The sequence below is a fragment of the Dermacentor variabilis genome, chromosome 5 (genome assembly GCF_050947875.1).
Source record: "Dermacentor variabilis isolate Ectoservices chromosome 5, ASM5094787v1, whole genome shotgun sequence".
Taxonomy (NCBI): domain Eukaryota; kingdom Metazoa; phylum Arthropoda; class Arachnida; order Ixodida; family Ixodidae; genus Dermacentor; species Dermacentor variabilis.
In genome coordinates, this window is record NC_134572.1 from 136,662,160 (window position 1) to 136,678,257 (window position 16,098).

General features: G+C 49.7%; 1 protein-coding gene across 3 annotated transcripts in view; it reads right to left on the reverse strand.

Annotated features, from left to right (window-relative positions):
* The window catches only part of LOC142583180 (uncharacterized), a 75,473-nt gene that overhangs the window by 51,932 nt on the left and 7,443 nt on the right, over positions 1-16,098 (reverse strand). The window contains exons 1-2 of one of the 3 annotated variants that reach the window (XM_075693533.1): positions 15,147-16,020; positions 3,418-4,118 (exon numbers count right to left, since the gene is read on the reverse strand). In XM_075693533.1, coding sequence (XP_075549648.1) covers positions 3,418-4,075 — 658 coding nt within the window. In that variant the 5' untranslated portion in view covers positions 4,076-4,118; positions 15,147-16,020. Of the gene's footprint in view, positions 1-3,417; positions 4,119-15,146; positions 16,021-16,098 lie in introns of those variants that run through there. The other 2 variants (XM_075693535.1, XM_075693534.1) reach the window with 2 other exon arrangements.

The following is a 16,098-nucleotide window of genomic DNA, read 5'->3' on the forward strand; positions in this document are numbered from 1 at the left end:
ATATATAGCACCGCGTGTTGCTGCTGGACGTTAAAGGGACGTTAAAGAGAAGACAAAAATTACTTGAACTGCGTTTGGAATAGGTAGCTGAGACCCATTAGTAACAGCGATTAGCTTGTTTAATCAGTAACATTACTTAACTATGCCGTTACCAAATGCAGTTATATATCAAGGTTGTGAAGAATGTGACAACTGATTAGCAAGAGCCAAAAAGTTCTTTTCTTACAGTGTTTTCTAAAAGAGCCAAAAGCAAAGCTTCACAAGTTTCAAGAACCTTTACTGAACCACAACGGCCCAAATGCAAAAAAAAAAAGAACTTTAAAACATCTGACGTGATACTGACGTACTGGCAATCGGATTTCAGTATGAAATTATAAATAAAGGAAATGAAGCTGGCGTTCTTAATATCGTGTAATAATTAACCCATAACCACAAAATTAACGAACATAGAGTTGTCAAAGAATGTTCAGTCTAAACTGAATTAGTTCTTCGTTTTATAGTGTCCCACTTGAATAGCCTTTAAAAGTTTTCAGCCGTTTCCTTTACTCTATCATTACTTTTTCTCTCACTCTCTTTTTAGCAAGAAGACTCGAAAGTCTTCCGGTTAATGTCGTTCGAGACCACAACTTGAAATCGTGTGTGATGCTGCATTCCCCATCAGCCAAGTCGACCGATCCTGTTTTTTTTGCCTTTGTTGTTTTTGCTGTTGCTGTCTTTTTCTTATCCACTACTGATTTAAAGCAGTTTATATATTGAGTTCGTGGGATACCCAGTCCTTTGGTAGCCTATGTATTTCCCCAGGCTGGCATCACTTGATAAACAAGAACAACGAATTATTTTATGTCCTAGCCGACTGGGCATTTCCGCAGCCACTTACAGATTACTGCCCTTAATTATTATTATTATTATTATTTTGCTCCCAACAATGTGGTGGTACCTTGAAGAACTAATTCTCAAAGAACCAGGCCTCCCAAAGCTCAGTTGGGAGTTGTAAGGTACGGCGTAGTCGGAAGCTCCTCAAGATAGCTTCGGGCACGTGAAGTTTTTCAATCTGCCCCTAAATGAAGGCACATAAGTGTTTTTGTTTTGTTTCGTTCATTTTTCTTTTTTGCATCCCGCCCAGGTCGGACAGGGACAAGGATTCAATCGCACAACCCAGCGTTGAGCTGAAGAACCTCTCATTTTCGTTTCGTTTTCATTCGTACAACCACCATAACTGCCAAGGAAACCGGTGTAAAGAACCAGAAAGTCTGACATAGCGCCGTTCGCGTAATACACTTTCCCTTTTGCAGCACAGCCACTAATGAACAGCGACGCGTCTAAGAAAGAAGTGACAACGGCAGCACTTGCTCAGGCAATGACGGAGTTCAAAGCTCGATGTTGACGTGTCTCTGTCTGGCAGACGGGTGGATACATACATGGAGGAACATCTGGTTATACATTCTAGTTTTTCTTTTTTGAAAAGCTGTATCTTGTTGTTATACACAGTTCTAGTATTGTGCACGCTATAAAATATTGGGTCTATAATGCGCATGCCCATAAGGCTATATGATTAACTTCACGGGTTACGTACGCTCACTAACTTTTCGCGTTACTGGCTCTGCGTGCGTGGCTATAGAGTAGACTATACCGGGACAACACAACGGCGCAAGGCCGTCCGCTTCAGTCAAGGTTGGGCTTTGTTACTTGCTCTTCATCGCGACACTCGAACATAACTGGAGATGAGTTTTCGCCCTTTTTATTATCTCGACTTGAGGACAAACTACCGGTGGCGTTTTGTCGTTCTTATTAAGGTGAGCCAGCTATGTTGACGCTTCCCAGCCAACAAAAGAAACCGCCCTTGCAGCAAAAGTGCTTCGATTTCTCAACACCAGATGGAGCCACGCTACACTAAAACTGCCTTACATATCAGGCGTGTACGACCTCTGCTTCTTTTACTCTAATATAGAATTAGAATCCCCACACTGACGCAAAGCCTGTTAAGGATAACAAATTGCTTTAAGGCGTCAAATCGACGGAGCAAAATGTACACCTCAAACACGACTATATATATATATATATATATATATATATATTCGTTTACAGAGCTGGAAGCCGCGATCGCAAACGTTCGCACACCCCTACGTCACGTACGCCGTTCTCATCACAGCTCTCGGGGCAGATTAAGACGTCTTATAGTTTTTAATTTTTTTTTTTGCCTTTCCCATCTGCGTGCCAACGAAGGCAGGAGCCACACACGAATACAGTGATGAGAGAAGGGGGCACGCAAACGGTCTGGCCCGCGGTCATCTGCATGCGAGCCAACGCGCCGCTTTACCGTGCAATCTTTCGACTGGCACATGCATGCCCGCGCGGTGGGCTGAAGAAACCGAGATCGTTGTGAAAACGACGTGCGGCGCATTAGCGGCAAGTGCTGACAGCGTTGTGCAAACCGAGGAGGAATGAGCCGCACACGCATGCAGGCAGGCAGGCAGGCCGCGTGCAGCGTCGCATCGACGAACGGCACGGTTCCTGTCACGTATGGTAGAAACGTTGCAGGCGGTGCGAAAGCGCCTCGGACGAGGACACGCATGCATGCATACAGTCGCGACACGTTTCGTCTTTGTTGGGTCAGCCGATCCGACACAAGTATTCCAAAGTGTGCAGCACGATATGTGTCCCCAGCTAGACTGCCGTTGTCCTTGGCACGCGATGACAGCGCATACATGACGCCCAATTAATGTGTGCCGCAAGAAACCTGTATACTCGATGTCCAATGTCTAACTATCTGCGAAACGACGTCCGCGCGTCCGCCAATAATACGCACAGAAACAGGTCCACGGTCGCCGGAGGCGGTGCGCCAGGTCGTGTTGAAGCACGGATGAAGGGCGTATACACTGTAAAATAATTTACACCCTTAGAAATAAACAGGGGTGTAAATCGGTATAAAACTCGTATTCTTACACCCTCTTCGGGTGTAAGGGTGTGGAAAAGGGTGTAAGGGTATGAGTTACAGACACACTCACACCTTTATTAACCTTTAAGGTTGCAAATTATTTTACAGTGCACGCACTCAAAGAAGACGCTTTAAACACGATAAGTGCCCTGCAGTTGATCTAGACGTCCACAGTGGACCGTGCTCCTCGCAAGAAAAGTTACTAACGACCAGTTCTGCGCCTGCACGGCTGTTGATCAGTAATGCTTGCAGTCAGCTGTGGAGAACGCTGTCCGAGCGAACGTCAGAAAGAAGCCAGTTTTCTTTTTTTTTTTTAATTAGCAGAGGCAAGATGGTGTTTACAGACGACGCATGCTTCCGCGTCTCCACGCAGGTGCCGTAAAGAGGTCCCGCGTCCAGCCGCACGGCACCTGACACCCGCCAGCCATCGCAAGACCCGACGTCAACGCAGGCAGAGCGTTCGAGAGACACACGCTACTCACCGGTGCTGACGGGCACGTACGGCGGCGGACCGTGCGCCTCGGCCGCGGCGGCCGCCCTGAGGCCGTAGCCGTCCGAGTAGGCCGCGGCGAAGGCATCGCTGCGGGGCGGCGGCGGCGGTGCCGGGTGCGGCGGCGGCGGAGGCGGCGGAGGGGGCGGCACCGCGCGGTGCTGCTGCTGCTGCTGCTGCTGCTCTTCGGCCGCTTGGAGGTACGCGGCTGCGGCCGCGCTGGGCTCGACGACGCGGGCCGCCTGCGGCGCCGGGTACGCGGCCGCCGCCGCCGGGTACGGGCACCAGGCCTGCGAGTACGCCTGGCACGCGTCGGCGGCAGCCGTCGGGCCCAGCTCGTAGCCCTTGGCGGCCGCGGGCCACAGGTTGAACGGCTTGCGGTCGGCGGCCGCGGGGTAGAAGTAGCTGGCCGAGTCGCGTATGCCCCCTTGCTGGTAGTGGTGCGGCGCCTCGAACGCCGCCTCGGCGCCGGGCCAGGGCGAGGCCCAGGGCGACTGGCGGATCACGCCGCCGGCGGCCATCGGGTCGGCGACGACGGCGCAGTCGGCCTGGCCGTACGCGAGCCGCTTGGCCGGGATGTGCAGCGGCTGGGGCGCCTCGAGGCTCGAGCGGCTCTCCTCGTAGAGGCTGCCGCCGGCGCCGCCGTTCATCGCTCGCCGCGCTTACGGCACCGAACTGGGGCGCACGCCGCACCTGCACGGCAACGGCGAGGAGAGCAACGAAGGTCAGTCGGCGTTTCTACGTGTGCAGAGCGTATACACTTGCGCGAGTGATGCACTATATACACCGTGTAGTTTGATCGACACCGAAGGATTACATGGTTCAAACACGAGATCGCTGCTCCATTTAGCACAATAACCAAGGCGCTGTAGGAATATATACAGTCGAACACTGACCTATCGAATCTGAAGGGTATCGCAAAAAAGTTCGATATATGAGTAATTAAATATATAAAATGAAAATTTTATCAAAGAAATTTCGATGGGTCTTTACAGCTGTTCGTTCTACACGATAATTCGTTATATACATCTGGGTTCGATATATCCGGGTTCGACTGTATCGTGTAGGCCGCGATTATAAGCAGCAAACTCGGAGAGTGCTCTAGCGTTGAGCTGAGATAAGAGAAAGAAAAAAAAGAAAAGACAAAGATTTCTTAAGCTTTTTAGCAAGGGCACCTTTCGCAAGTTTAGTTGGCAGGAGAAGAAGGCAAAGCTATGATTTACACGTCTTCGGGACTAGGAGACGTGAAGCAGCAGCCCCTCATAAAGGCTAGCCTGCAGGAATACAGACCAAGCATCCTGTGCGTTGTATACGAAAGAACATGGAACATACGTGAACGCACTTATACTTCGCGCCTAAAGTGCATACGGAATGTATATACAGTAGTTCAGACAACTTCCCGAAGCTGACAATATTCCTCGCAACACAGCGCAGGTAGCTTTTAATTTACCTCCTCTCTGGTGGTTTTCGCTTTAACAAGCCCCTTCATTAATCCTTGTAAAACGCATCGCTGGTGAGATCTCACCCTCATTTTATGTTTAGCAGATTCAAAATAGTCTGTATTTAGGAAATAGGCCTGAAACTGTCTGTTTTTCACATGCAGTACACCATTCTGAAAAGGCGGTAATCAGGTGGTAAGCCAAAGGCAGCTAGCGTTTTCTTCTGTCAACGCTTGCCACCAGCTACGCGTGTAATTTGCTCGCGCATTCATTTTCAGCAAAGACTGAAGCCACAGGCAGCGTTAAATTGTGCGCGGCCTCATTCGTCATAAGTTATGACTACCATAAAGAAAGAGAGTAGGGCAATAATAAATTCATGAGCAGGCGTGGCTTACATATTGCGATCATAAACAGGGGCAGTCACAACATAAACACTCGTCGGGGTGGGGGCTGGAAGTCGCATCTTCCTGTCGACAACCCCTATATAACGGAGAGACGGCGCGACAAAATCGAGACAAGAGTACTTCACCGCGGCTCAACAAGGTCGTCATTTAATTGCCCTTTAATCGCTCGACTGATAAAAGCAGGCAGCCGACTGCCCGCGCGCGCTCACGCTGAATGGGAAGCGCCAAAAAAGCTCGGCGCACATACGTCACATGCATGCGACGTTATCAAGCCATATAATCGGGCACGACGCGTTTTATGTCTTGTAACAGACGCGCGTAAAAAAACGAATGCCGAATGGCACAGCGCATTTGGCGCGTTTTCTATAGTCCACATGAGAGAGAGAGAGAGAGAGAGAGAGAGAGAGAGAGAGAGAGAGAGAGAGAGAGAGAGAGAGGCGACGACAAGCAAAGTAACGACGGTCGTTTGGCCGCTCGACCGCGTAGCACAATGTGTGTACTATAGCGACCGTGATGGGTGCTTTAAAGATAGTTTCGCGGCAGTTCTTCGACCTGGAGATGTATACGCTGCGTCCAGGTGTCCACGCGCTCACCTCCGCAAGACTGCAGAGTGTAACCTCGGGCCAAATAACGCTTTCCACGCGCGAAGAACCGTTCGGGAAAGCGAGCAATCGATGTGCAACTCGCGTCGCAGTCATTCCGCGCACATAGCGATCCCAAATTAGACCCTATTCGGGACCGTATATAGCAAGTATATAGCAAAATAAGCGATGTTATAGTTTAACGTTCCAAAGCTGGCAGCACAGTGGACTGTGAGGGTTGCCGTATATGTAACGTCCCGGAGTTTATTATGAGGAGATGGGGTTCATTAACGTATAGACCTCGATCACGTCGACCGATTACGAAAAGGGTTCTACTCAAATTGAGGACGGCGCAACGAGCTATGGAAAGAAGAATGATAGGTGTAACGTTAAGGGATAAGAAAAGAGCAGATTGGGTGAGGGAACAAACGCGAGTTAATGACATCTTAGTTGAAATCAAGAAAAAGAAATGGGCATGGGCAGGACATGTAATGAGGAGGGAAGATAACCGATGGTCATTAAGGGTTACGGACTGGATCCCAAGGGAAGGGAAGCGTAGCAGGGGGCGGCAGAAAGTTAGGTGGGCGGATGAGATTAAGAAGTTTGCAGGCATGGCATGGCCACAATTAGTACATGACCGGAGTTGTTGGAGAAGTATGGGAGAGGCCTTTGCCCTGCAGTGGGCGTAACCAAGCTGATGATGACGTCGACCGAGCGTTCTTTCAATCAGCCCACATCGAAGTGCGGCCGCCGCGGCAGGAATCTGGAGCCAAATTCACACAGCTTTTCGCTTGAGTTATCATTGGCCGACGGCCTTCGCTAATATGTGTGCATTGGCTCGAATCTACGCGGAACAATTATGTATCGTGAGGTGGGTGGTTTGTGGAAACGGGCCCTCATTCAGCGACAGCGCGTCCAGCTGAAAAACACCACATAACCACTGACTGAGTCGCCGTCACTGCAGGTATACGGATGCAAGCGTTCAATACTTAATTTCCTCGATTAGCGCGTAAATACTAAGACTACAGTGCTGTGAATGAGTAGTGGAGGGCCGCAATTAACGAACGCAGCCAAGCTATTGCTGATGCGGGTGAACAATAAATATACTTTCCTAGGCTTGCGAAACGATGCTGTCCGACCCAAAATCGGCATAACCGAAAGTTACATTTCCGGTATAAGGTCCTTGTTCTCGTTTACTGACCCCGAATAATCAGACACAATCGAGGTATCGATCACAAATCCTATTACGATAGCGTGGTACAGCGGGGTATCTATATAGCAGAGAGAACGTGTCATTACCCGCGACACATGTGTAGGGAGGCATTATGTTTTAACGTACACAGCCACTGCTATAGCGTGATGGCCAAGAATATCAGTTCACCCTAGATATATATGCGAGGTACAACCAACCGGTCATACGAGTGGATAATCCTTCTGCGTTTGTTTTATTTGTCTATCTCTATATCCGTTACAGCTCGACTGCTTTCCGTTGGTAACATTTAAAAAGCGTTCTGCTTCAAAACAAACACCACGAAGCCGGCCCCCCGCTCTCACTCTTAACCAACATTATCATCACTTTAAGCGCTCAGTTATAACTCCCAGACTTCCGCGCATCAAAGTCCGCCGGCGATATAGCGACTATGGCCTGAGCCCGGAGTAAAAGAACTTATCGTCACCTATATATAAGAATGAATTTATGCAGCTTGCAGGCCGTCTATAGACTTCTTGTATAGAATGCTTTGCATTCTCGTGCAGTATTTCTTATGCCTGCCTATGGTCTATATACTATTTAGTATATCTATAGCATATATACTATATGATGTTTAAGTTATTGACAATTATACTTATATCGTGGTCCACGGATTTCCGAAACAGGATGTGTGCCGCAAAGTCGATATACATCATAATCCAGAAAACGTTTTGGGCAATGCGTTCACAGGTCGTCTAGTAAAGGATGTGAAGGCAGCCTTCCAGCATATCGGCCGCGTACGCAGAAGTCCAAAGCTGGCAGTACTGATCTCATCGCGGGGAGTACTTACGAAGTACTTTGAATTATATATCGGCTGACGGCTCCTGTCGGCGATACCCGAGAGAGGACGCCGAGCTTTCGCATGAACGCTGATAAGAGCTGGTACATAATGAGCGGGTGCCAACGCGCGGTTATGCTGTACGTATAAGCTCCGAGTCTCGAATTCGAAGCCGCCGGCGACAAGAGACATCAGCAGCAGCGCTATGTCAGCAATACAGTTGAGCGCTTGGAGAAAGAATGCACGCACGTACACAGTGCTTGACTAATGAAGGAAAGAAAAGAAAAGTAACAATAAATGAGCAAAGACAAAATGAGAACGAAACAGGAGGAGAAGCACTGTCGCCCTGTTTCCCAATTATGCCTTCGTGATATGTATAGTACGAACGGCTTGCATTGTGGTGCCCTCCCTGCCATATACACGTCTGTGTGCAGCTTCACACATGAAGGAACTCAAACACACACACACACACACACACACACACACACACACACACACACACACACACACACACACACACACACACACACACACACACACACACACACACACACACACACACACACACACGCACACGCACACACACACACACGCACACACACGCACGCACACGTGTTGTCATACATCCTGTCAAGCTCGTCATGAAGAGAAAGGAATGAGCAATTCGAACAGACTCATCGTCTCTGCAAATTGGATCTCCCGTATGAAAAAAAACACGCTAAAAATAAAATCAAACAAAGGAACGGCGTGTTTAGCAGTGGCTTCAGCTGGCACTGTTATAGACATGCGCGTGGTACACACACACGACACCCGCGAATCGCTTCCTATATTGCGCACACGCGTGGAAACAGCTGGCTTACGACATAGGTGTGCGCCCAACATTGCATGTGGTAGAAGATTTCCGCGCCTGAAGTGAGCGTTTGCAGACACCTCTAATGTACTAACGTATTAAGATAGATACTATGCAGGTGTACATAGCGTGCACTTAAACACACGCGTGCTCAATGTGTTTACCACAGACCGATTCATATACACTATAATATACGGCACCCTATACGGCTAACGAGTTTTCCTGCTAGCCGTGCCGGGCAGATTAGCTGCGCACTGCCACATGTGTGCTCCTCAAACGCACTTTTGTGAAATACGTTGGACAATGAAGGGCGGATTAAGTGCGTGCTGGACTACTCTTTCCGACAACAAAAGCTTCTATATCACCGGCCTCGCCAACACCAATACCACATCTTTCCACCTTAACATATATGCTAAACGACAACGCATCACTTTTTTAAAAATAAGTTTCGTGCCGAAAGCATCCGTGCGCATTGACCCGAGTGGCATTACATAGAGAGTGGCCATGAAGGCGAACAACTACAATGTCTGATATAGCAGGGATCAAGCATAAAGTCGAGTACGAGACGAAGGTATAAAAACTTTTTTTTTTAGAATGATTCCCTTTGAGGTAGCGACCACAGAGTTCAGAGGACCGAGGAGGCAACCATGCGCTTGCAGCTTAAGATATATATGCTGTACAATGGCGCCATAGGTTTCGTGCCAGAGACATGACGTGAGCACTCCTAACAAAGATAGCCCGGTACTCCTGCCGTTGCATTCGATATACGCTGCAGCACGGCAAGCGAATGACATCACGGTATCATGAAAGGTCACAATAGTTGTATTTGTATGAATTTGTGACGCCAATTGCACAAAAGCATCCAATAACAGTGCTCTAAACGCGCCTCTTCAGGCCGCTTGTACATTATGCACGTTTCACGTTGCCTATAATAGTTTGGTTGTTTTTTCAGATTAACTCGGAAGTGATTAAGTGAAATGTTCGTCCAAGATACGAAATGAAATGCGTGCGACTGAAAGCGTTTCAATCATATTCTTACCGCGAGCATTTCGAGAAAATTGACACTCATTTGATACAGACTGTCGCGTTGTCCTAAGAGAAGATCAATCCTGAAGCGCATTTTGAAGACCGCGAGATGACATAGAAATCCCGGACTTGAACATCAACATGGCCACCCACGTATCACACAGTGTTGCATATTCACCGGCATGTTTATGCAAAGACAGGCGGCGCACAGTCGTATATGACCATGTGCACATGTATAAAGATCCCGCGTTTGGTCCTTAACCGTTGCACTATTTCTAAAATGTGTACTGTCTTAACATGCGAGTCGGTAATAAAACCGACTTGAAAAGCCATTATATGCTTCCGGGCTCTCTTCAGGTCGCGGGAGGATACAGACAAACTGACGAGCTGACATTACGCGAAGTATATGAATGACCCTGTACTTTATAAACAAAAATAAAGAAGGAACAGAAAAGAAATAAAAAAGAAAAGAAGGAAAAAAAAGTGCTCAGAGGTATACGGCAAGCTCTATGAGTGTTAGTCGTTCCATCACGGCTTTAAGCTCCCAATCTTTATCAGTTTAAGGGAGAACGGACTGAACCCGTGGCTTCAGTAATGCTGTTGCACCGCACGGACTTCGTTCTCCACATTATTAACCACAGCCACTTCTTTTCATCCACACTCCCCGGCTATAGAGGAAGCTGGGTTCAGGCCAATCCATATCTCTCTGCCTATCCGTATAGATTTATTATCTCTTTCCATCTCGTTGCTTGACGCCCACGAATGAAAGGCGATAAAGCGCGACAACAAATCGTGGATTACCGCGATTACAAGGTCCTCGTGGCGCATACGGGACGCGAACGAAAATAACCGCAGCATAGTAAGAGCGTACACCTATGCACGCTTACCAAACGCCTCCTTACGGGGAAACACTGGTTCGAAAAGCACGTCGTTAGTGAGGAAATAAAGGAGGTAAAAGAACACACACACACACAAAGAAAAGAAAAGAACGAACCAGGGCGAGAAGGCCTTTCCACAACAGCAAGGGCATACCACAGAAGGTCCGCGCAACTATCGCATTCGCTGTCGACTTGCGGCCGAACTAGCCGTAAACGAGCACGTGTCCCGCAAGCGGTTCTCAAGAGCCGTCGCAGCTCGCGTTCGCCGCGAGCACACGCCGATAGCCATCGCCAAGACACGGGGAGAGCGCGGCGGTCAGCTTCTAAACGCGGTCCGACCCTTTCCTCGCTCGCGCGCGCGAGCTGCATGCACGGCGGCTCGCAAGGCACGACACATGCGCCAACCGTGCGACGAACAACCGCCACGAGGCGCGCAGGCAAGCGGCCAGGGAAGGTATGCAGCCGGCGAAACAGAAAAAAAAAAAAGAAAGTAAGGAAGGCACTATATAGCTGCAAAACGGAGACATGCGGCAAACAGAAATTGCAGGACGCGTGAAAGCGCTGCGTAGGAGAAGCGAGAGGACGCGGCAGAACGGGGAGACCGCTGCCGGTATACGGCGCCCTGCTGCATGCGTGGGCAGTCGCCTATGTAAGCGGCGGCCGATCCGAGAGACGCATGAAGCATTTAAACTCTTAAATAAAATTCTGCGGTTTTGCGTGCCAAATCCAATTGATACGATTAAGAGGCACGCCGTAGTGGCGAACTCCGGATTCGGTTTGACCACCCGAGGGTTCTTTAACGTGCACCTCAAACCACGATACACGGGCTTCTTAGCATTTTGCCCCCATCGAATCGCGGCTGCCCTGGACAGGATTGGATCCCCCAAGCTCGGGCTTAGCGCCGATACGCTCATAGTCACAACGCCAACAAGTTGGTTCCGAGGGATATACACAGGGTATATAACCACGTAATATCGATATATGCGCTATAAGTTGATCGCTGCCCTATAGAGCGGAGTGTGTATATACGCGTGCGTGTGTGTTACACTGAGATCACTTGTGAACGTTATGCAGTGGAAGTCCTGCATAGTGGCACGGCTGAAGGCCCTAACGATACGTACTGATAGTACAAGCAGGTTTAAGAAGACTCAAATTTAAAACGTCAATCTACACCGCTCGGCGACCCATTGCCTATCGTGGGAAAAGTCGATGCGCAGGCTCGCGAAAAGCGCTACATTTTGAAAAAAAAAAAAACAATGATAATTGCGCGAAAGCAACAACGCAGGGAAGTCCCTCGTGAATAAAAACTTAGTCTTCCATTCCGCCTATATTTTGTACTCCCTAATTGACATTATGAATGAACATTATTACACGCTGCCTTGAGGTCTCGATACGCCACGACTGTTTGCAAGCATTCGAGTAAAAGCCATTCTTTAGTCTGAAGCGCGTGCCCAAAGTAACGCCGCACGGGCAATCAAAATTAACCACTAAGCATACATAGATGTTAACACCGATCAAAGGCAGCTGCGAAAACGACGCGTTTATTGCCTATCAAATGACTGCCTCTTTGTGTATATGGCCCCACGAGGAATGCCTTAATGGTCGTCATAAACATCCCTTTCAGAGGCTACGACTCGTTTGATGCGGTGATAACTACCCAGCCAGCCATTCGGGTCGCTGCTGTTTCAAATGAGTGGGGCATTATACAGGCACGTCGGCCGTCACTGTAACGTTGCTCAATACGCTGTCCTCAAAGAATGCTCGTCCCGGTGAAAGACTGGCATGAGCTGCACGCAAAGCGAATTCTAACGTTCGGCGAACGCAAGCAAGGAAGCGAAGCTAGTGATAACGTCTACTTAACTTGTTGGCGTTGAATAGTTAATTGTTCCACAACATCTATTCGAGAAATCCAAATACCTATGCGACAGAAACACTGCCGCTGACATTGCGGACAGCCTACGCGAGATTTAAGCGAATAGCTCGCTATTGGATCAACGCAGGCAGACGAGCGAGAGCGGGCACATTCAGTGGCGTTTTTTTTTAAATTTTTTCGGTCTCAGCAATGCTGGTAGCCTTAAACACACGTCAACCTACACGCAAGTGCGCGCCTGCAGGTTCTATGTGTCGCAGCAGTAAAGTTCCAAAACATCGCGGAACTTCGATAACCTTGCATGCTTAGAATATAGATTAAGGACTTTGAATGGCTAAAGGGGATATAAAAGCGAGACAGATACAATACCGAACTGATTCAGAAGGCTTGTGAGCCCCAAATGACTGCTTCGCACTGGCTGACGTAGGGCTTCGCTATCATTCATTAGTTCAATAATAGGCGATCACGCATTACTGTTCGAACGGCGCTGTAACTCGGTTGCGAATGTTGTTTTTTCGCACGCGCTCGCCACAATCGCTGCGAAAGAATTATGGAGATATGCATACGTACGTCATCTGTTTTAGCAGTGCGGTGACCTTGTATGCGCGCAATGAGCACGCACTAAATGTATTCCAACACGCCACCGGGATTACTCCAGGGAGACGATGTATGCACGGCGGTGTACTAATAAACGAGAGCAAAGCTTATAAGTAACCAACTCCCATCGTGTAGGTATAGAGAAATGAATGATCACCGGAAACTGCGCTCCCCCTCCGAGCCCCGAAGCCGCGCCTGTGTGCAGCGTACACGGGGATTTGAACTTGGCCAGGAAATTAATTTAACATCAGCACAACGCGGGGAAGCCAGATGTGTATATCTTCTGCTCTGTTTTTTGCGCGACGATGCCAATAAACTCCGCGCGGCTTTTTCGACGTTCGGTTCACGTTTTTTTTTTACATGTAGGCTAACGGGCGCTCTTCTTTCTCGTAAACAGAGCCATTAAACCAGCTACCCTGCTCAAACATGACGCGGAGGTCATTGAAGCTGGCATCGGGGTCGATGCAGCTTGTCATGATCACCGGTGTAGCTCAACACCCGTGCTGGCACACGAACGGCACAAATTTATATATATAGATATATACAGGATACAAGTGCAGCGCGACTTGAAAACCGCCGCATTCTGTCAGGCAACTGTGCTTATATCATTCACTGACTCGTACGCGCTATATATGATGAAAACATTAATGTCGGGTCAGTCATAGGCTGTCGGGGGGAGGACTAAATTTGACAAAGGTAGTCAAAAGTCGAGTTCCTACACATACTATGTACAGTCTGTATTTTCTTTTTTCTTTTTGTAGCCAAGAAAGGATGTAGGGGAATGTAGAGAGATACCCACACGTTCAACGCGATTTAGTAGTCGAAGCTAACGTTCGTCATTACGGCATATTATGCCCACTTGCACTCACAAGAGCCGTGGTAGCAGAATAACCTCGCACACTTTGATTACAAATGACGTTGTTTCAGAAGCGTTATCTCTCTTAAAAACATGAAGTAGTTTGTTTAAAGAATCACATCCCTAAGGAAAGGTGTCAGTTTGTTGGGGCAAACACGTTCCGAGTTATTACAAGCAGATCACATTTTCTTGCATTCATAACATGATATAGTGCCACTGAAGGCCAAATGTAGCTGCTTTAATGCTTTAACCCACTGATGTCGTTCCAAGGTCCCAGCAAACAGTGAAATGTGCTCCAACGTGAAGCCGTACAGCAAACGGCCTATAGAATTGGGAAAAAAAAGCGCGAACCGCCGAATTTCTACCAACAGCGCATGACTCATCAGCTGAAAGTGACGTGCAGCAATACACAACGCGTCTCCGAACGTCGCTCGACCACGGACGTCTTGACCACTGGGAGGTATAGGTCCGTCCAATACTTTACTCTCGCAGGAACTGATGCTCTCGGCTTAGATGTCAGGAACAATGAAATAAATGAATGAAACAAACAAAGAAAGATGTACAAGACCAACTCTGAAATGACGTGCCAATTAGAGGTGTCTATAGAGCATACCCGATCGCCGCCATAGCTGATATCCCGGGGAGAAAAAGAAAGAAAGAAAAACGCAAAAAGGAACTGACACGACAGATCGGCGCTGCAGCAAGCATCAGCACGCATCACGCCGCTGACACCGTGCCTTTCTATACAACCGCGCGGGCCGAACCGGTGTGCTCCCTCGTGGCGAGAGCAGCAGCAGCAAATAAAGCAGGAAGCATCCGTTTTATGGGAGCGTATAAATTACAGCAGCCAAGCCGTATAATGACGCCGACAGCGTGTATTTATCCGGCCATCTTTAAAACCGCGCCGACGGTTCCCGAAGGGCCAGGCACAGAGCACCGACCGCTTCACGAGGAGAGAGAGCGCGCGCGCCGTCGTCGTGTGTCGTAAAGGCCCCTAAAACGCGCGGCTACCGCTCTCGTAAATATCGGTCGCGGCCGCCGGACAGGACCGGCCACGCTGAACCCGCCGTCCGAGCTCGGCTCGGACTTCGCGTAGGCCACGTTCGGACGCGCGGTCTCGCCGTACGCCGTGCTCGACCCGCGGCGCACGCGGTTCTCGCGCAAGCGAACAGACAGTGAATAATGGTACTCACGAGTGTGCGCGACGACGCTGCAGAGCTGGGACGGGTAGTGTCGTTGAGGCTTTCTTGAAGTTTCTCGCGGCTGTGTCCAAACAAGTAGCGCAGAAGAAGACGAAGGAGGCTTCAGTCGATCTGGTTCTCAGGTATATTTTTTTTTTATCGCTACGGCTCCAAGAGGAAGAGGAACTCGACAGCGTCCGACGGGATGTCCACTCAAACGTTGCGGTCGTTCCCGTCCAGAAGAACTCCGAGTGCCGATGAGGTGTGTGTGTGTGTAACAACTTCTTGGCAAAGATATGCACGGTCTTCCCACCACCACAGGAGACGAAGAAGAAGCTCGTCGTTGCAGCAAAAAAACAAGGTTCGCTCTCTCTCGCTCACTTGCGGTTTCTCTCGGGAAAGCAACACGCACACGCGCGGCACGCCGAGTCCTCGCGCTGTGCGCGCATCAGCCCATGGCTGGCAGGGGCGCGCACGACGATGCTGACGCTGCCCGAGTACACACCGACGACGCGGTCCGACGGCGTCGCGACGGGTACGCGCTGCTGCTGCTGCTGCTACGGGCGGTGCGACGTCGTTGCAGCTTCATGGCTCCGCTCACGCGCACACACGAGTGAGCCAGCGCGGTGGCTCGCGCGCACGCACGTGCACTTCGGGGCGGCTGACGGACTGCTGAGGCCGGCACGGCGCACGACTACGATCGCGGCGACGGCGGCGGCAGGACGACGTGGCGGCGAACCGCGGCATCCCGGCGCGCTCCCCAATGATCACTGTTTGAGCGCGACTCCCTCTTTTCTGCTGCCGGGCTCCGCTTTCGTTTTCTAGGCGGCAGTCAGCCAGCCCCTCACCGCCTGCCTGCCTGCGCCTGCCCCGACGACGCTGCCGCCACCACCACCGCTGTGCCGCCTCGGGCGTGCCCTCTCTCTCTCGCTCAGGCTTCAGTTATTACCCTCCTCCTTCTCGT